Raw genomic sequence first — 21047 nt, forward strand, 5'->3', positions numbered from 1 at the left:
GTGTTTAGCGTGTGGTCCAAAGCACTTGCAACTCCCTCCCAATGGGTTATCAGTTACAGCCTTTAAAAGTGCACTTGCCAAGCAGAGGTGACTAGTGAGGGGCGACACGGGCCTGCGATCCCTCTGCCCTGACGCCTGTGCCAGAGTTTTGGCAACTTACTGTTCAAGAGGTGACTTCCACTCCCTGCAGCCCAGTGGGTGGCAAATGCGCAGGGAAGGGTTTAAACCAGGGATTTTAAATTTAACTAGTCGAAGGGTTTCCCATCAAGGCATTTGAATGGATTTTCCCTGGATTAGCCCATAAGCAGGGGACCCGCAGTGGGGTAACCCCGCTCCCCTTAGCGCCCCATCTGAGACGTCACCTGCTCCCCCCACCCACACGCCCCTTGCCCCTCCCCGCCTCACGTCGACTCCTCCCATTCCTTCTGCCCCCGCCCCGCCCCTCCCGTCACCACGGCGCTGCCCGGAAGCGGAAACAGCAGCCCGGCGAGTACTACACAAACGATTCCCTCAGAACTCGCGCCACATGGCGCGAGGCGCATGCGCAGTAACTGGCGGAGCGGGGGGGACGCACTGAAAACTCGGCCGGGGCCGTACGGAATGGCGCGGGGGGGATCAGGCCGCTCGTGCGCAGCGGCCAGGGACTCCAGTCCCGGGTCAGCGCCAGGGCATAGCTCAGACCGGGAGCTGCCTGGCCACGCCCCAGCCCAGCTGGGTTGGGCTTCCCGGGCGAGAGCATGCAGGTTGCAAGTGCAGGGCGCGCGCCGGGAAAAGGCCGGGCGGGTGGGCGGCAGCGCCCCACGCGCCAGGGGGCGGGGTCGGCGCGCGCTGCTGTTCGGCTCGTGCCCAGGCCCCGCGAAGGGCTCCTGCTGCGAACACTCGAGCCGGGCGCTGGACACGGGCGGGGCGGGGCTGTCGGGCCCGGCCGCTGCTGCCAGTCAGTGGCGGCCGCGCGGGGGCTTTGCCATGCGCTGTCGCTGCGCCGGCCCCGCCGCCAGGCCGGGGAGCACGCGCCCAGCACCCGCTCCCCTCGCTGCTGGCGCGGGGATGCCGAACCTCAGGCCGGGTGCAGAGAGACGGGAACATGGATTTGGGGTGCAGCTTGTGGGCACGGTGCATGGACTAGCGGGACCCAAGCATTTGCCCGAAGTTGAGGGGTGTCAACAAGGACAGAGTGGAGGGGGGGGGTGGAAGGGTTAGGGCTGTAAGCGACTAGTCAGCTAGCCCTTAAGCAAGGAACTTGAGGGATCCTTCCCCCTCCACTGCCCCTGTCAGAGAGAGGCAGGACGGGGGGGCAGCACAAGCCTGTGCTGGGGAAGCTGGCTTATAAGGTGGTTTCCTCTAGTACCATCTCTGCAGGGGGCAGAGGAGGCAGCAGGAATGGGGTGAGCTGCTCTTATACATTGCAAAGGAACAGACACCGAAGGGGAACCCACTGACCTGAGTTCCTACTACCTTTCACCCTTTGAAATATACAAGAGCCTTGGGCAGCTCCTCTGCATTTCAGAGGGAGAGAGTGGGGTGGAGGGAAGCCCCTGGGACTCTCCTTTTGAAATGTACAGGAGCTTGTTCTTGCACATCTCAAAGGGGAGAGACCCAGTGGGGGTAGCAAGTGACCCTCCCTTATCGACAAATCTATAAGTTTTGATTAATCAGCTCAATGACCCTATGAAGGATTAAAGCCCCTTCTGAAATGTCTCCCATTACCCTTCTCCCCCTGACAGGCTGCAGAACACCCGTGCCTTGCACCAGCTCAGCCCCCGGCCTGCAGAGCAAGGGACAGGAGATGGCTGTGGCAGAGCCAGTGACCTTCGAGGAGGTGGCTGTGTATTTCTCTAAGGAGGAATGGGCCCTGCTGGACCTGGGGCAGAGAGCACTCTACTGGGATGTGATGCAGGAGAATTATGAGGCTGTGAGCTGGTTGGGTAAGGATTCCTATCCCCACTGGTGTCGGAGACTGGGTGGGCTCTGGAGCAGTTGGGTTTGGTTCAGAGTCCCTCATTGCCCCCTGCCCCCCAATGTCAGGAGTATCAGCCCCAGTAATCCTGGTTTCTGTGTGAAAGACTGTTCCCTCCATGGCCCCTCCTAGGGGAAGCAGGTTCAGGCACATAACAGTGGGGCTGCTCTTCCCACAGCCATGGTCTCAATGTGCTTCCCCACCATCTTGCCCTTGTGAGTTGGCCAGAGGTGTCACTCTGCAGTTTGGGCTGCAGGGTAGCTCATAGTAGGCTCTGAGGCAGCCAGCCAAAGATTCATTTGGCTGCTCAGAGAACTTCCTCTGCCTCCTTCTGGCCCAAGTAGAGCATCTGAACCAAAGAGCAGGGTGAGCTGAGCCCCCCAGCCAGGAGCTTTGTGGGCAGGGCCCTTGGGGAATTAGAGCTCTGCTGGGCTCTTTCTCTCCAAGTCCTAGTGACTTGCCATGTGGCAGCTGCAGTCTGAGCCCTGCCTGTGGTCCTCGGTGTCAGACCTGACAGCCCTCACTAGAGCTCCCCTTTGAGCAGTGTGTTCCTGTCCTGCCCTGAGAGAGGGGGATGGAACAGGCACTAAGGGAGGCTGTGTTGTACTCTAGAAAATGGAGCAGAGCACTTGGCTCCCACAGAGAATAAGCTGGGCCATTCCCAAGACAGAGGGGATACACCTTTACTGCAGGTGAGCGTGTCCTGGGATCTTGTACCAGCCAGAGCCCAGTCTCTACAAAGTGGGGAAGGAACCTCTCTGGGTGGGCAACTCAGATCCTGGCTCTGGAAGCAGCAATGGCGCAGACCTTAATGAATAAGATCAGCACTTGATTAATTGCTCCCCCACACAGGATTTCCAGTCTCCACAGCTAATGTGATCTGGGTGGAGCGAGGGGAGGAGCTGTGGATCCCAGCTCTCCAGGGTTGTGAGGAAGGGAAGATCATTGGCAACACCCACAGGCTACATCTAGACTGGCATGATTTTCCACACATGCTTTTAACGGAAACGTTTTTCGTTAAAAGCATTTGCGTAAAAGAGTGTCTAGATTGGCACGGACGCTTTTCCGCAAAAGCACTTTTTTGTGGAAAAGTGTCCGTGCCAATCTAGATGCGCTTTTGCGCAAAAAGGCCCCGATCGCCATTTTCGTGATCCGGGCTTTTTTGTGCGAAACCATTCTGAGCTGTCTACACTGGCCCTTTTGCGCAAAAGCATTTGCTCGAATGGGAGCAGCATAGTATTTCTGCAAAAAGCTCTGATTTCAGACAGTAAGAAGTCAGTGTTCTTGTGGAAATTCAAGTGGCCAGTGTAGACAGCAAGTTTTTCCGCAAAAGCTGGCTGGCACAAACAGGACCATGTTACAAGCATTTATACTTGTCTGCAACTGGTTAGTAAAACACTCCCAAACATCAGTAATTCCCGAAGTTGAGTGTGATTCTTGAGCAGGGGAGGGCTAGAAGCGGCCAATGGCAGAACAAGGAGCACTGAGGAAGGTCTAGTTTAGGAAAAACTATTTCACTGGGAGGGTGGTAAAGCACTGGAATGGGTTCCCTGGGGAGGTGGTGGAATCTCCATCTTTAGAGGTTTTTAAGTCCTGACTTGACACAATCCTGGCTGAGATGATTTTGTTGGGGTTGGTTCTGCTTTGGGTAGAGCAGGGGTAGAGCAGGGGTCTCCAGCCTTTTTAAGCATGAGATCACTTTTTGAATTTAAGTGCAATCCAAGATCTACCTCAAACCCAAATACCCTTGTCCCGCCTATGTTGTGCCCCTTTCCCGAGGCCCTCCTCTGCTCACTCCATCCTCCCTCACGTTCCCCAGGCTAGGGCAGAGGGTGGGGGTGCAGGCTCTGGTCTTGGATTAAGGGATTTGGAGTGAGAGGGGCTGATCTTGGTGCAGGCAATTGGAGTGCTAGATGAGGTTCTAGGTGCAGGCTCTGGATTGGTGTTTGGATGCAGGGGTGCTCAGGGCTAGGGTAGGGGCTTGGAGTGCAGGAGGGGTTCATAACTGGCATAGGATTTCAGGATGTGGGCTCCAGCTGGGCATTACTTACCTCAGGTGGCTCCTGGATGGTGGTGCAGGGGGGCTAAGGCAGGCTCACCCCTGCCCTGGCCCTCCAAAAGCAGCCAGCAAACTCCATCCCAAGTCCTGCTGTGCCTCTTCTCTGCAGAGATAAGATACAGGGTGGGAGAGTGGGCACCTTGACATCAACACCCCTCCTCCCTCCCTTGCCCTGCACAGAAAGCAGGAGGCTCATGAGGGGACAGCTTCAAGGCAAAGGGCAGGAGATGCACAGCATTGGGGGGGGGGCAGCTAAAGTGCTGGCGTTTGATAACCAAATCAGTTAGGATCACCTGTCAGAGGCTCCAAGATCCACCAGTAGATCCCAATCTATTGGTTGGTGACCAGTGGGGTAAAGGGTAGGACTAGTTGACCACCTGAGGTCTTTTCTAGCCCTATGATTTTATGTATCCAGAGGGAAAGTCCCTGACAAGCTCCTCCTGAAGAATCCATCTACCTCTAATCTTCCATCCCTCTTTATTTGTTAGTACTAGACTAACACATCATTCAAGGAATACTTGCTAGGTGAGCAACCCTGAAGGTGAGGCAGGAGCCAGCCATCAGCCAACCAGGTAACTTTTTTTTTTTGTTTAGAGTTTGCCTGCCTTGGCGCCTTGACAGACACACCCCTGAGGGCACATAGACAAGCTTCTCAGCAATTTCAACAGAGATCTTAGCAGGAAGGACATGGGGGCCTTTCTGTCACCCAAACCCCCCGCCCCTTCCCCCTCCCCCCACACACACACACTTGTTTGTTGCATGACTGTTGCCAAAGCCCATTTGGAGCCTGCTAGGCTGGCTTCTTTTAGCAATAAGCAGAAGGGGTTCACATACTACACTGGTTTGTCAATATTTCCCAGCAGAGAAGGATGGACTCTCTCCTCTGGGGAAGGGTTTTGAAGGTGGAAGGTGAAATTAGGTCATGATATTTCTGTGATGGATTGGATCACAGAAATCCACTTGGGGTTGTCCCCTGGTGTGCTGCTGATCAAGCTACCAACGCCCGTCTTCCTACCCTTGGAAGCTCCCTACCACTCTGTCCTGCTGGGCCAGAAGCTCTGCTCTCCCCCAGCCAAAGCACAGAATTGAGGTTACTGCCCCCAGCTCAGCAACACAGAAGCTGAACCAGTTCAGCTCCAGGAAGGCTTAGCTATAAGGCTTCAGCACTCAGGAAACCAACCCCCAAAGTGACAAAAACCCCAAGGCTGTGTCTAGACTGCATCCCTTTTCCGTAAAAGGGATGCAACTTAGACACATCGCAATTGCAAATGAAGCGGGGATTTAAATCCCCCCCGCTTCATTTTCATAAACATGGCTGCCGCTTTTTTCTGGCTCGGAGCTTTGCCAGGAAAAAGCGCCAGTCTAGATGCAGATCTTTTGGAAAATAAAGCCTTTTCCGAAAAATCCCTTATTCCTTATTTTAAGAGGAATAAGGGATCTTTCGGAAAAGGCTTTATTTTCTGAAAGATCCCAGTCTAAACTGGCGCTTTTTTCCTGCAAAGCTCCTAGCTGGAAAAAAGTGGCAGCCATGTTTATGCAAATGAAGCGGGGGGAATTTAAATCCCCGCTTCATTTGCAATTGCGATGTGTCTAAGTTGCATCCCTTTTACGGAAAAGGGATGCAGTCTAGACACAGCCCAAATGAATTTGTATTACTGTGAGTAAAAGTTTTACACAAAGAAAGGTCATAAGTTCACCCCCTTTTCAATGAAAGAGAGATGGACAGCGGTCATTCTCCCAGCTAAGAATGATTTGCACTGATGTTAATAAACAGAAGTGTTTTCATTAGTATAAAAATAGGCTCCAGCTAATTTTAATACACTAAGAAACTCATTGCATGTAAATTCTTATCCTAAATTGTTCTTATCTCAAGTAAAATAAAGTAAAATACTTAGTCACAGAGCTGCTCTGTATTCTTTCCTGGGGATCTACAGATTTTCCAATGTTCTTTAGAGCTTTTTGTTTTCAGGTTTCTTCATGTGCGTCACCTTATGGTGGGTGTCAGGGCTGTTCCTTACTCTGGCACCCTGAGTGCAGAAGGTGAGGGTCCCCAAGAGAGCTTAAAAACCTTGCCTCTACAGGTACTGGTTACCAAAACTTCCCAGTCACAGGTTCCCTGCCTCTGAGAAATAAACAAACAAGCTGCCACCATCAGGTGATTTTCTTTCATTCCTAAAACAAGGGGTGAACACTTGAATCTACCTGTAGGGGTACCTCAAGCTCTTTTGCCTCAAAAGAGCTTGAAAAGAGAAAAACAAGCTGCAGTCTTGATCACACATCCACACACACGATAGGACACACGAATCAAATAATCACCTTACAGTGATTTTTATTACAAAAAGATGAAATTGATAAAGCATTCTTGGTTGTTCGATGTTATAGTGCAACTAAGGAAAGCAAATTAAAACACAGAAAAGTCTCTAGAAACAAAACTTAGATGGTAAGAGGAGAAGAGAGATATAGATTCACACAGAGCAGTTGAAACTAAACCACAAAATAAAGAAAAAAAATACCCTGATTGCGACTAGACCCACTTTTCTTTTACATACTTCCAATCTTTTCTTTATTCAGCTCACGTCCATGCTCTGTATTCCTTGGAGGCATGGTAGTCCTGCCTGGGTTTAAATCATTCTGTTTCTCAACTCCTGTTTTTTCTCCCACACAAAGAAATCGTGGGTCTGGCCCACGAAAGCTCATCATCTAATAAACCATCTTGTTAGTCTTTAAAGTGCTACATTGTCCTGCATTTTGCTTCAGCTACCCCAGATTAACACGGCTACATTTCTATCACAAAGAAATCAGGCATGGAATCTTTGCTAGTTACCTGAATTTACCCTGGGGTGGGCAAAAGCTTCTCAGGGGGCTGGATCATAGAATCATAGGACTGGAAGGGACCTCGAGAGGTCATCGAGTCCAGCCCCCCACCCTCAAGGCAGGACCAAGCTCCGTCTACACCATCCTTGACAGATGTCTATCTTACCTGTTCTTAAATAACTCCAGAGAGGGAGATTCCACCACCTCCCTTGGCAATTTATTCCAATATTTGACCACCTTGACAGTTAGGAATTTTTTCCTAATGTCCAATCTAAACCTCCCTTGCTGCACTTTAAGCCCATTACTCCTTGTCCTGTCCTCAGAAACCAAGAGGAACAAATTTTCTCCTTCCTCCTTGTGACACCCTTTTAGATATTTGAAAACCGCTATCATGTCCCCCCTTAATCTTCTTTTTTCCAAACTAAACAAGCCCAGTTCATGAAGCCTGGCTTCATAGGTCATGTTCTCTAGACCTTTAATCATTCTTGTCGCTCTTCTCTGTACCCTTTCCAATTTCTCCACATCTTTCTTGAAATGTGGCGCCCACAACTGGACACAGTACTCCAGCTGAAGCCTAACTAGTGCAGAGTAGAGCGGCAGAATGACTTCACGAGTTTTGCTTACAACACACCTGTTGATACAACCTAGAATCATATTTGCTTTTTTTGCAACAGCATCACACTGACTCATATTCAACTTGTGGTTCACTATGACCCCTAGATCCCTTTCCGCCATGCTCCTTCCTAGACAGTCACTTCCCATCTTGTATGTATGGAACTGATTGTTCCTTCCTAAGTGGAGCACTTTGCATTTCTCTTTATTAAACTTCATCCTGTTTACCTTTGACCATTTCTCTAACTTGCTAAGGTCATTTTGAATTATGTCCCTATCCTCCAAAGAAGTTGCAACCCCACCCAGTTTGGTATCATCTGCAAACTTAATAAGCGTACTCTCTATCCCAATATCTACATCATTGATGAAGATATTGAACAGTACGGGTCTCAAGACAGACCCTTGTGGAACTCCACTTGTTATCCCTTTCCAGCAGGATTTAGAACCGTTAACAACAACTCTCTGACTACGGTTATCCAGCCAATTATGTATCCACCTTATCGTGGCCCTATCTAAGTTATATTTGCCTAGTTTATCAATAAGAATATCATGCGAGACCGTATCAAATGCCTTACTAAAGTCTAGGTATATGACATCCACCGATTCTCCCTTATCCACAAGGCTCGTTATCCTATCAAAGAAAGCTATCAGATTAGTTTGGCATGACTTGTTCTTCACAAACCCATGCTGGCTATTCCCTATTACTTTATTACCTTCCAAGTGTTTGCATATGATTTCCTTAATTACCTGCTCCATTATCTTCCCTGGGACAGACGTTAAACTGACCGGTCTGTAGTTTCCTGGGTTGTTCTTATTCCCCTTTTTATAGATGGGCACAATATTTGCCTTTTTCCAGTCTTCTGGAATCTCCCCCGTCTTCCATGATTTTTCAAAGATCATAGCTAAAGGCTCAGATACCTCCTCTATCAGCTCCTTGAGTATCCTGGGATGCATTTCATCAGGACCTGGTGACTTGCTGACATCTAACTTTCCTAAGTGATTTTAACTTGTTCTTTTTGTATCCTATCGTCTAAACTTACTCTCTCTCTGCTTATATTCACTATGTTAGGCACACCTCCAGACTTCTCGGTGAAGACCGAAACAAAAGTCATTGAGCATCTCTGCCATTTCCAAGTTTCCTGTTACTGCTTCTCCCTCCTCACTGAGCAGTGGGCCTACCCTGTCCTTGGTCTTCCTCTTGCTTCTAATGTATTTATAAAAGGTCTTCTTGTTTCCCTTTATGCCTGTAGCTAGTTTGATCTCATTTTGTGTCTTTGCCTTTCTAATCTTGCCCCTGCATTCCGGTGTTGCTTGCCTATATTCATCCTTTGTTGTTTGTCCTAGTTTCCATTTTTTATAGGACTCTTTTTTTATTTTGAGATCATGCAAGATCTCCTTGTTAAGCCAAGCTAGTCTTTTGCCATATTTTCTATCTTTCCTACATAGCGGAATTGTTTGCTTTTGGGCCCTTAACGTCCCTTTGAAATACTTCCAACTCTCCTCAGTTGTTTTTCCCTCCAGTCTTGCTTCCCGTGGGACCTTACCTACAAGTTCTCTGAGCTTATCAAAATCTGCCTTCCTGAAATGCATTACCTCAATTGTGCTGGTCTCCCTTCTACATTTCCTTAAGATCATGAACTCTGTTATTTCATGATCACTGTCCCCCATACTGTCTTCCACTTGCAAGTTCTCAACTAGTTCCTCCCTATTTGTTAAAATCAAATCCAGAACAGCTTCTCCTCTGGTAGCTTTTTCAACCTTCTGAAACAGAAAGTTGTCTCCAATGCAGTCCAGAAACTTATTGGATAGCCTGTGCCCCCGCTGTGTTAGTTTCCCAACATGTCTGGATAGTTGAAGTCCCCCATCACCACCAAATCTTGGGCTTTGGATAGTTTTGTTAATTGTTTAAAAAAGGCCTCATCCACCTCTTCCACCTGGCTAGGTGGCCTGTAGTAGACTCCTAGCATGACATCACCCTCATTTTTTACCCCTTTTAGCTTAGCTGTGTAGAGTCTCTCTGGGTTATCTCCTACGTTCATCTCCACATTTTTAATATACAAGGCAACCCCTCCTCCCTTTTTTCCCTGTCTGTCCTTCCTGAGCAAGCCGTACCCTTCCATACCAACATTCCAATCGTGCGTCCCATCCCACCAGGTTTCTGTAATACCAATGATATCATAGTTGTATTTATTTGTTAGCAATTCCAGTTCTTCCTGCTTATTACCCATACTTCTCGCATTTGTATATAGGCATCTAAGATACTGATTTGATCTTGCCTCCCTGTTGTGCCCTGACCCTCCTTTCTCCTTGCCATTATAGGCCATAGTCTCCCCCCATTTCCAACCCATCTCCCAGTCCTGCACATTCAGCACTTACCTGTCCCCGTCGAACCTAGTTTAAAGCCCTCCTCACAAGGTTAGCCAGTCTGTGTCCAAACAAGGCCTTCCTACTCCTGGAAAGGTGAACTCCATCTCTGCCAAGCAGTCCTTCCTGGAAGAGCACCCCGTGGTCAAGGAAGCCGCAGCCAGGCATTCACCTCCAGGATGCACCTCTCTCGGCCCGGGCCCCTACCTTTGACAGGAAGGATCGAAGAGAATACCACCTGCACCCAAACTCCCTCACCTGTACTCCCAAAGCCCTGTAGTCACGCTTGATCCGTTCAGTATCATTTGTGCCCACATGGATGAGAAGCATGAGGTAGTAGTCAGAGGGCCGGATAATCCTCGACAATGCTTCCATAACATCTCGGATACGGGCCCCTGGCAGACAGCATACCTCTCGAGATGAACTGTCAGGGCGACAGATAGGCGCCTCCGTTCCCCTCAGAAGAGAGTCTCCAACCACCACTACCCTACATTTCTTCCTCGCAGTGGTGGCAGGAGACTGCTCAACCTTGGTGGTGCAAGGCCTGATCTCCAATGTGGGGGGTGATGCCTTGTCTCCTGCAGAAAGTATAGTGTAACAACACAGTGGGAGGGTTAGGAGCAGGGGTGGAACACTTCCTGCTGCCAGAAGTAACCAGCTGCCAGTGCTCACCCTGCACCATCTCTTCCTCCATAAGTGGCGGGTCAGCAGTCCCACATCCTAGGACAGTGACCTCAGTGGACTCCACAGGAATACTGTCCAGTAATTCCTTATGGCCTCAAATTATGACTTCGAGGCAGTTCTAGGATTTTCAGCCCCATTCCTCCTCCCCAACACAGCTGCTGGAGGGTGATTCCCCTCCCTGCAGCAAGTTAAGCTGTGGATGGAGGAAGCAGTGCCGGAGTTGAGGCTACTCAGTGGTGCCTTGACAGGGACTGGATGTGCCCTGGCCACACAGTCCGCGGTCGGCCCTGGAGGCGCCGCTGCTGCAGGCACGTGGTCTGGGGCTCTCCCCAGAGTCTGTAGGCACTGCCGCCATGGCCACGCAGTCCGGGGCAACATGGCCACGGCAGCAGTGCCTACAGCCTCTGGGGCTGGTCCCAGAGTATGTGGCTGCACAGCAGCGGCATGTCTGGGGCTAACCCCAGACCATGTGGCAGCAGGGCCTTCCTCCAGGGCTGGCCCCGGACTGTGTGGCCACCATTGTGACAGCGGGGCCTCCCTCTGGGGTGGCTGGGACTGCTTGGCTGCAGCCACTATTACAAGGGGGCATGAAGCCAAGTAAGGTCCCCCCTCATGCTCAGATCCCTCACCCCAATCCTGTCACTTCCCCTCCCCATCAACACCTGGGTTGCTCCGACACTTGTTCCTGCACCTTTTCTCCTGGCCAGACACCACACCCTGCTTCTTCATCTATGTTGCTCCTACACCCTTTCTCCTGGCCATGCACTGCACCCTCTCTTGATCCTGCTCCCTCCTCCTGGCAAGACACCCTACTCCCAGCCTGCTTCTGCACCTCACCTCCTTCCCAGATCCTGCACCCCATCACTATCCTACTTGCTGGCAGCCCTATCCTGCACTCTGAACCCCTTATTTTTGTCCCTACCCCAGAGCCTAAGGAGGACCATAAAATCCACTAACTCTAGAACCCCAGAAAAGTAAATCTGGTTTATGGTATGTCCTGAACCTCAGGCCTCCGTTTCCCCTCACCCGGTGAGGCTGAGGCATCAGAGGAGTGATGTGTATCAGTTGGGGCCACATCAGTGAGCGCTGGGTGTTTTTGAAGGAGTTTTTTCGCTTCTCACTTGTGTGGTCCCCAACTGATTTTTCTGTGGGTCAGTGACCCCTGACCCCAAAAGGTTCCCCACTCCTGCCATAAATAAAACATTGAAACCTTTTGTGTGTGACATATTTTACTTTATTTAAAATGAAGTTTGATAAACTAACATGAGAAAATTAAAATGCTTAATCTGTTTCATAATTTAAATTAAACCATTCTCACTAGCTGCAGCTGGTTCAGAAAATAAGGTCACTGTACACAGCCTGCCCCTGGCACACAGATCCGTGAATAAGTTAAATCTCAGTACGCTACTTCTGAAATGTTGCCAACCCTTGCACTAAAGATCTGCGTCTTAATTTATTTATTAATGAAGCTGCTGTAAGTAGGACTATTTTTGACTTTAAAAAGTATCACCAGCACTCTGCCCTGTACATAGAGGCGAATAAGTCAAATTTCTGCACTCCACCTCTAAAAGGTTGCTGACTCCTGCCCCTAGCACGTTGCCTGGGAGCCAGAGAGGCATGAGCCTTTTCAACTGCTTCTATTTAAAGGGCTCGCACTTGCTGGGCAGTTGCGTTGCCTGGCAGCCACCTGGCAGGTAAAAGCCCTTTAAACAGAAGCAATTGAAAGGGCTCACAGCTCTCAGTCCCACTGTCCCATTGCCCGGGAGGCACGAGCCCTTTCAACTGCTTCTGTTCAAAGGGCTTGTGCCTGCCAGCAGCTGACAAGCAACAGGTTAGTAGCGGGGCCAAGAGCTCCCATTGGTGTTATGTGAACTCTAAGCCTCCACACTAGACAACTCTGGAGGAGGCTGGCCCCCAGCACCCTGCCATCTGCTCCAAGTTCCTTCCATTGGCAGAGACCCCAAACCAAGCAAAGCTCCCAACAGTGTAGTTCTTAACCCTGCCCCTTCTGGATTGGCCCATGGCCACTTCTGAAATTTGTGAAGTGGCCCCCCTTCCAAAATGGGTTTAACCACCTGGTTACCAGGTGCTAGTCAGTACTCCTCCTGTCTATTGCAGTAGATGAGGCAATTTCTAAGGCCAGCTGAAGACAAAGCCCTGATTGCTTTCCTTTCCTAACTTAGGCTTTCCCCCAATCTGAGAACATGTGTTCACACTCTCCATACTCATGGAAAAGTATTGGAATCCATCTTGAATCTAGTACCAGGTGGCACAGTCATGTGACTTTCTAGGATCAACCACAATTTGGACTTACAGGAGAAATGTAATCATCATTGGTGGTTGGTTTGAGTACTGAGTCGCTACGTTCCTAACATATCAGTAATGGTCCTCATTAGTACATTTAGACTTAAAACCAGATGCACACTTCATAAGACTAACTTCGCAACACAAGAATGATACAGGCACAGAAATAGCACATACAGATTCAGCAGACTGTAACAGTAAAAATGGTATGTTACATGATGAGTTATGCCTGTCTAGAAGAAGCTTTATGAAAATCCATATTTTCATGAAGGATGAGGGAGGGCCGTGGCAATTTCAACCTGCACAGCATTTGTTTGGATGTTTTCTCTCCCTTTTCCTGTTCCCCTTTCAGCACAGCACAGCACAGCACAGCGAATGACTCCTGTCTGGTTTCTGTCTCTATCCCAGCAGGTGATGGGATGCTGAGGAAGAACTATGAGGAAAGTCTTCAGCAAGAAAGTCTGGAGCAAGTGGCTCCACATGGGATGTTACTGTCAATATATGAAGGGCACCTTTTTCAGACTCCTAAGCAGGGAGAGACCTATGCAAGTCAGCATAGCCCAGAAAAACAGCAGGGAAACCATGCAGTGGAGGGACAGGGTAAATCCTATCACAGGAACAGACACATAAAAAAGAACAGAGAAACTGTTCAACAAAAAATCCCCCATCGAGAGGAAACCTACCCTTGCAGTGACTATGGGAAAAGTTTCCAGTGTAGACAGGTCCTCATTTTACACCAGAGAATCCACACAGGCGAGAAACCCTTCAACTTGTCTGACTGTAGGAATAACTGCAATCAGCACTCAAAGCTTATTACCCATCAGGGAATGCATCCAACTGAGAAAATCTGTGACTGCCCTGACTGTGGGAAAAGCTTACATTGCCAATCAGGTGTTATTAAACACCAGAAAAACCACAGAATAGAGAAGTCCTTCATCTGCTCTGACTGTGGGAAAAGCTTTAGTCAGTGCTCACACCTTGTTAGACATAGGCAAATCCACACAGGGGAGAAACCCTTCAACTGCTCTGTGTGTGGAAAAAGCTTCAGTCAGAATGCAAACCTGATTAAACATCAGAGAATCCACACAGGGGAGAAACCCTTCAGCTGCTCTGACTGTGGGAAAAGCTTCAGTCAGAGTTCAAACCTTATTAGACATAGGAGAATCCACACAGGGGAGAAACCCTTCAACTGCTCTGATTGTGGAAAAAGCTTCAGTGAGAAGCCAGACCTTGTTAAACACAGGAGAATCCACACAGGAGAGAAACCGTTCAGCTGCTCCGAGTGTGGGAAAAGCTTCAGTCATAGGTCAGACCTTGTTAGACATAGGAGAATCCACACAGGGGAGAAGCCCTTCAATTGCTCTGAGTGTGGGAAAAGCTTCAGTCAGAATTCAAACCTGATTAAACATCAGAGAATCCACACAGGGGAGAAACCGTTCAGCTGCTCTGAGTGTGGGAAAAGCTTCAATCAGAGATCAGATCTTGTTAGACATAAGAGAACACACATAGGAGAGAAACCTTATAACTGCTCTGACTAATTACAAAGGTTCAATTGTAGCTGAAATGTTTTTGAACATCAAAGAACCCTTTTAATAGCTCTGACTGTGGGGAAAATGGGCTTAAATTGCAACAAGGAGCTTTCGATTTTACATTACAAAAAACTTCCTGTGAGGGTAGTGGAGCACTGGAATAAATTGCCTAGGGAAGTTGTGGAATCTCCATCACTGGAGTAATTTAAGAACAAGTTAGGGATCATCTAGATGGTGTTTGGTCCAGCCATGAGGGCAGGGGATTGGATTTGATGCCCTCTAGAGGTTCCTTCCAGCTGTAGTGTTCTATGATTCTGTGAAAAATATCTTTATTCCAAATGGCATGAAAGAAAAGTGTTAGAAATAGGGAAAATAGTACAGCTTTCTAACTGCTGCAGGTTGTGGAAAATTCTTCTAAACATAAAGTGGAATGTGTGACAGGGTTTGCATGTGATTCCACTACCGTGCAAGAAATGACTTGGTGCTGATTTGAACTGCTTGCTTCCCTACCCTGAGTAAGCACCTGAGCCTCTGGGTTCAAAGCTGGGAGGGAACCATCTCCTTCCACCCTCTCCCAGGCTATTTTGTGTAGAGAGAAGCAGCCTTGGTCAGACCTGCCAGATTGGGCCCCGCCTGCCTTCCCCTGGCTTCTGAACTGCACTGTAGCTTGGGGGGCAGCCAACAGCCTGGGTGCCTACAGTGCACTGCTGAGTATAGTATGGAACCTGTTCCTTAAGTTTCTGCAACATCTGACTGAAGGATGGCTAACATGATGCTAATTTTTTTAAAGGATTCAGAGGCAATCCCAGGCATTCCATGTGGGGAAGCCTACCTTCGGTGCCAGGGACATAGGTTGAAGTACAGAGTTATCCCACATAGAGATGCACATGATCCTTTTGGAGAGAAATCAACAGTGCTTTCTGTAAAGAGAAATCATACCTCACCATTGTATTAGAATTCTTTGAGGGGTCAGTAAACATGTGAACAAACATGATCCAGGGGATATAGTGTACTTTGTCTTTCAGGAAGCTTTTGAGAAGGTCCCTCACTAAAGGCTGTTAAACAGTGGAAGCTGTCATGGTTTTGTGGGAGAATTGAACCTAACATTAGCTATTTTGTATGTCCAGCCATTGGTAGCTGAAAACCAAATATTGCACAGCTAGGACTAATATTTAGGACTTCGAGAGTCAAAGCCAAATAACTGCATATTTCCAGTTTTGCTTATCACAGTGGGACAAAAAGTTAATGTACCATACAAGGAATGTTTAAAGAGCTCACCTTGGTTTTAAGTGTCTGTAATGTATTAGTGTTATAACTAAAATGCGTTGATAACCATTATTTGCTAAAACTCGATGAATTAGTGACCCACAGTGGGTTCCTATGGTGATCCACTAGGCATCAGGATGTGTTATGTGCTTTAAGGTAGCTATAAAAAAATCAGTCTACTTTGGAGAAATCCAAGGGAGTTTTTCTTCAGGCAAGAACTTGGTACCTAAACTCCCCAGCAACTGGATGGAAGGAAGCTCACCAAAAGCCAGCTATTAATTACTCAAACTGTCTCAGTCTTTGGGTAATTATAATGTTTGGAATGCTTTGCATTACGGGTCTATTTAGTGCACGTGTGTGTGTTTGCTTAAAACCTAATTTTAAAAAAGCTCTCTGGTTGTATCAGTTATTTGTTATTCAGAGGACCTGGGGCCTCATTGTTTTATTCCTGATGTCACCTAGCAGTATTTCATTGACCACTGCTTTGGGTTCTGAAACCTTTGGGTAGCAAATGTGGTGAGCTAGTCATGAGCGATGGAGAGGAGGGAAGGATTGTGGAAGAGGAGAGGACAGCAGGACAGGCGCTCTCTATGATATCCCTGTGGCCCTGGCTGTGATTTGATTCACAGCTACATTCCAGTACTGAGTCTCATGGCTCAGGCTGGTAGTCTAGAGGAGTGGAAAATGTCATAGGGAATGGGACTAGTTGAGAAGAAAGGGAGAAGGCGAGAGAGATCAGTTAACAGTGGCTTTGGGGAAAAGGTTACTGATTTTGTAGAGGAAGCTGGTAATGGTCTTTGGAAACCTGGGGCCTCCCAGTAGCTCTCTCAGCAAAGAGCAGCAATAATAAAAACATAATTCAAAGGAACAACACAAATAAATATAATGAAAAGGAAGAAAGGCTAAGGGCAGAGCCAACTCCCCTGGGCAGTAACCCTGCCTCGCCCAGCAAAGGCAGTGGCCCGGCAGAGACGGGTGTGACAGGAGACAGAGCGACAGGCTGAAGCAGGAGGTGAATGAAAACAGCAGCCCATGGAGCTTGAAGGGAATTGTTAGGGCTTCATTGCAGGGTTCCCAGAACAAGCCCCAGCCCATCCTAGGGAATATAGGAAACTCAATGATGCTCAGAGCCCAGTGGGAAGAGCAGAAGGGAACTGGGACTGCAATTTGTAATCTGGGGCAAGGGAGGGAAGTTAAAGGGGGACCCAACTTGCATCCTTCTTAACACAAGCATGAGAGGGATGAGCCAGATGAGCTTTCCCTACACAGGAAACCCTATGCTAAGGCAGATTGGTCCCCAAGGAGGGGAAGTGAGAGAGGTCATGGCCCTTCTCTCCTGCCCAGGTCAGAGCCATAGAGAAATTGGGGGGGGGGGCCTCTCAAACGAGCACAGCCTGGGGATGGGTGGCACGGGTATCTCATACCTCCGGCCTCCCTCTGGTTAGGGAATGCCTGATCCCAGAGGATTTTGGAGGGTTCCCTTATGCTGCCCAAGTGGGTATCCAGCCTGGAAATGAAGGCAGCGCAATTAGTTTGCAAGATCAAGTGGCAACCTCCACTATCCTCCTCGAGCTGGGCCAGAGCGTCCAGATGTTTTGTCTGCCTGTGAAGCCCCCCTTCTTTTTAGCAGGTTAAATTTGTTATTGCTGCCTGTATTTTGTTTTTTGCCTTCTCTTTCCTTTCCTAACTCATTGTTTATTGTTTATTTCCCTTCCTAACACACACACACACAACTTCTGCTTTTTCTTTCCCAACTCCTCTTTCTTTTCACTTCTTTCTCCCTCATCACACACACCCCACCTCTTTTTTGTGTGCATGTTTTTTGTTGTTTCAGCGGTGAAGGGTTGAAGAGACAGTTAAAAATATTTATAGCTGTATAGAAATAGAAGAATGTGAGAAGCACCAGGGCCAAAATTTGCATTTCATTTTCATGGCCTCAATAACGAGACTCCTAATCACAAAACGATGGGGGTCTCTGGGATTGACCCTGCCCTGCAGCCTGTCCCACCTGGCCCTTGTCGTGGGCTCTCTGTGAGGTCACCACCTCACAACCTCCTTTAGCCAATAAGCTGAGGTGCTGCAAAAGGCCCTTGTGATGTCACTGCCCATTGTCGGCAAAACCATTTCTGCTGCAGAGAGACCAGAAGCCCAGAGAGCACACAGCCATGGCCACAGCAACTCCTGTACGGGAAATCCAAGAGGAAGCCAAATGTCCCATCTGCCTGGAATGTCTCAGACCCAGTGACCCTACACTGTGGGTACAACTTCCGCCGATGCTGCATCATGCAGCACTGTGGGACATGGGCAGAGCTGGGCTCTGACCTCTTGTACTACCCCAGCTGTAGAGCCCAAACCCAGAAAGGGGCTCTGAGGAATAACTACCCACCAGCAAATATCGTGGAAAAACTCAAACAAGTGGATTTGAAACCAGGCAATGGGAATGTGAGAGAGACATGGCAAAGCCCTGGTTCTGTTCTTTGAGGAGGATGGGGAAGCCATGTGTGTGGTTTGCTGGAGATCCCCGAAGCACAGATCTCACTGGGTGCTGCTCCTGGATGAGGCTGCCCAGACACACAGGGTAGGACACACACTGGATGTGGGTTAATTCCAACCTTCCCTGTTCACACGCAGTCTCTCTGAGCCCCAGAATCTCCCCGTTTCCTAGATTTTCTCCCCTGATCTGTGGCTCCATCTAAATCTCTGCCCTGCAGGTGCCTTCCTCTGGGCAGGTGCAGGGAGCCCTGGCACTCATGCTGCACCAGCCTGTCCTTAGGGAGACGTGGGCACCACAACTCTGTGAACGGCATTTTTCTGGCACATAGAGTTGAAGCAAAGTGTGTCTGTGCTGCTGGCAGGCCAGGAAAGGAGGGAATGAGCTGCTTTCACCACACCCCTGACAGCTCACGCATGGCCCCCAGTAAAGACAAACTATGCAACAGAGAAACCTCAGGTCAGATAGGCAGCTGGTGACAGACAGAAACAGCGTCCGGAGGCAGCAAAGGAAACTGGATGAGTCAGGGTGTGTAGGGAACAGCAGGAAGATCTGAAACTGTTCTGTGAAGATGATCAGACTTCTTCTACCTGTCTGGTTTTCCACCCACCCCTATGCTCACAGAGCTCAGACAGTGGTTCCCATACAGGAAGCTGTCCAGGAACACAAGGTATTGAGTTGCTGTTCTGTCTTATGGGCAATAACTTTGCATTTTAATAACTGGTTACTGGCACCACAAGGTGCATCCCTCACAGTACGCAAACAGCTGAGCAAAGCAGTGGCACTCCAGCCTGGCAAGAAAGGAACCAGAAGGGAAGATTTTGGATTTGTCTGATGTGGGAAAGTTTTCTCTGAGCATCTGAATCCTTTTCAAACCCAGTGCCCAGCAAGGACATGTGGGAATTTTCAACAGACTAGGAGCTGTGAAATGATCCATGAGTTCCTCTTAGAGTGGTCCCAGTGGGTGCTTCACTCATGGTGTTGGGCTTGTCCCGTACCACAGCTCAGATGCTTTGTATAACTGTTTCCAGCTGGGTGCGCGTGCGCAGGATACAGTTCATGCCGTTTGCGCTCTTTGATCTTTGCGCGTACCCAGCTTCCCTGTCAGGTCAGGACTACCCCCTCGATAGCGACACAGTGTGAGGCTGATCCCAAGGCTGTGTGAGGCTGATCAAAGGCAATCAAGGGAACAAAAGATTAAACACTCCCAGTCACACAGTTCCAACCGCCACAGTAACTGAAATCACCTGCAACAGAACAGAAACAAAATGCAAACAAACAGTCCAGCAAACTCACTCACTCACGCCAAAGCTAGTCCACTCTTCTGGCAGCCTGTTCAGTGGCGGGATCTCTTGTGCGCCCTCTCAAACTCTCCTGTCTGCAGCCTCCTGTCCGCTTCACATGGAGGTGGGAAGGTTTTTTATTGGTAGATTTCTCTATGACTTTGAGGAACATGGGCTTGTGTGTGTTTCTCCATTGTCCTGAAATAGTCTCTTGTGTGTGTACTTGTGTATATGTGGGAAAAACTGAAGCATGAAAGATGCATTTAAAGTAACTACAAGACTTGCTTGGCATTGCCCTGGTCCTTCAGGGCAGGGGGCTGGTGATGGGTGTAGGTAGGGCGAGGCAAAAGTGAGGGTTGGGCGCTGAGTAGGCGCTCAGGGCCAGAGGGGACTTTCTCTCCTTTCCCTGTCTGCAGGGCCTTTTCTCACCCCCTCCGCCTCTCCACCTACCCCCAGTTTCCAATGGCCAGCAGGGCCCTTCTCTCTCCCTCACACCTCCTGCGGCCTTCTGTCTCCTCCCAGCTCCCTGACCTCCTTCTGGTGCTGTGGCAAGGGCTAGGGGAGGAGAAAGGTTTGGGATGGGGGGGGGAGCTACTTACCTGGTCTGGTGACCGACAAGATGGCAGAGCCCCAGCTCTGCTGGTCACTCTTTTGGTGGTATGACTGTCGTCCCCCCCCAAGTGGCCACTCTGCATATAGCTTTCCCCTGCAGGCTCAGCACCCCCATTGGCTACTCTCAGTTTCGCATCTCTCTTCTCTGTGCCCCTCCCTTCAATGTTACAGAAAACAGTCCCTTTCCCAGCACAGCCCATTGTCCTGGCACAGCCAAACCCTGGCTTTGCTTTACGTTAGGATAGGAAGAAGCTGTAAACCAAAATTGGTGGTCCTAGCTCTTCCCATTTAGGAGTACTTGAGCAAAGAGACTCACAGACGGACATTTCTAAAATATACATATGTATGAGTTAATTCCTATTCATGGTGATGTTCACAAAACTTCTCCCAAACTGCACATATTATTTTCCAGGAGGCCCGGAGACATCCCTTTAAGGCATATTGGGGCCAAAACTGTAAAACAAAGACACTGTCAGGAAACTCTCCGCACAGATTTCCCATCTCAGCAAGGTGATCAGTGAGCTGGAGGGGAAGTGTCAGAAGCCAGCGAGTGAATTCCTGCGGGTGAGACTGAGGGAGAAGCACAGGCACCACTTCTGTGGGTGCTGCAGGGCTGGACCACCCATGGAAAAAATTAGTTGGTGCTTAGCAGCCAGCTTCTCCTTTTTCCCCAGCACCTCCTGCCTGCTGCAGTCAGCTGTTCCACCGTGTAAAGGCAATGCTGGGAGGGAGAAGAAGGATTGGGCATAGGGTGTGCTCAGGAGAAAGGTGGGGAAGAGGCAAGGCAGTATGGGGTGTGGCATTGGGGAAGGACAGGAGTGCGGATGAGGCCTGAGGTTGAGGGCCCTGGGACAACTGGACACTAGCGCCAGTGGTTGGAAACAACCCAGCTCCCCATACAGGGAAGGGATGCTCCTGAATCACAAGCGCTGAGATCCAGGTGTCCGATCTCAGTGTAACTCCGTGTGCATTGCTGGCATGTGAGTGACTGTTGTGCTTTGCAGAGTCACAGGCACAAAGATAGTAGAGATGGCAAAGCCCCATTCGCTCAGGGAATCCATGGCCCTGGGGC

At 49.3% G+C, this 21047-nt stretch overlaps 1 protein-coding gene across 6 annotated transcripts in view; it reads left to right on the forward strand.

The window, feature by feature from the left end:
* Positions 1-515: 515 nt before the first annotated feature.
* Positions 516-21047, forward strand: part of LOC112545673 (uncharacterized) — a 39794-nt gene continuing 19262 nt past the window's right edge. The window contains exons 1-3 of one of the 6 annotated variants that reach the window (XR_016347339.1): positions 516-743; positions 1725-1925; positions 20388-20539. Coding sequence is in view for 1 of the 6 variants with exons in the window: in XM_075913683.2 (XP_075769798.2) it covers positions 1694-1925; positions 13203-14332 (1362 nt within the window). In the remaining 5 variants the exon portion in view is untranslated. The other 5 variants (XR_016347343.1, XR_016347340.1, XR_016347342.1 and 2 more) reach the window with 5 other exon arrangements.

The sequence above is a fragment of the Pelodiscus sinensis genome, chromosome 19, assembly GCF_052426305.1.
Source record: "Pelodiscus sinensis isolate ZL-2025 chromosome 19, ASM5242630v1, whole genome shotgun sequence".
Lineage (NCBI taxonomy): Eukaryota > Metazoa > Chordata > Testudines > Trionychidae > Pelodiscus > Pelodiscus sinensis.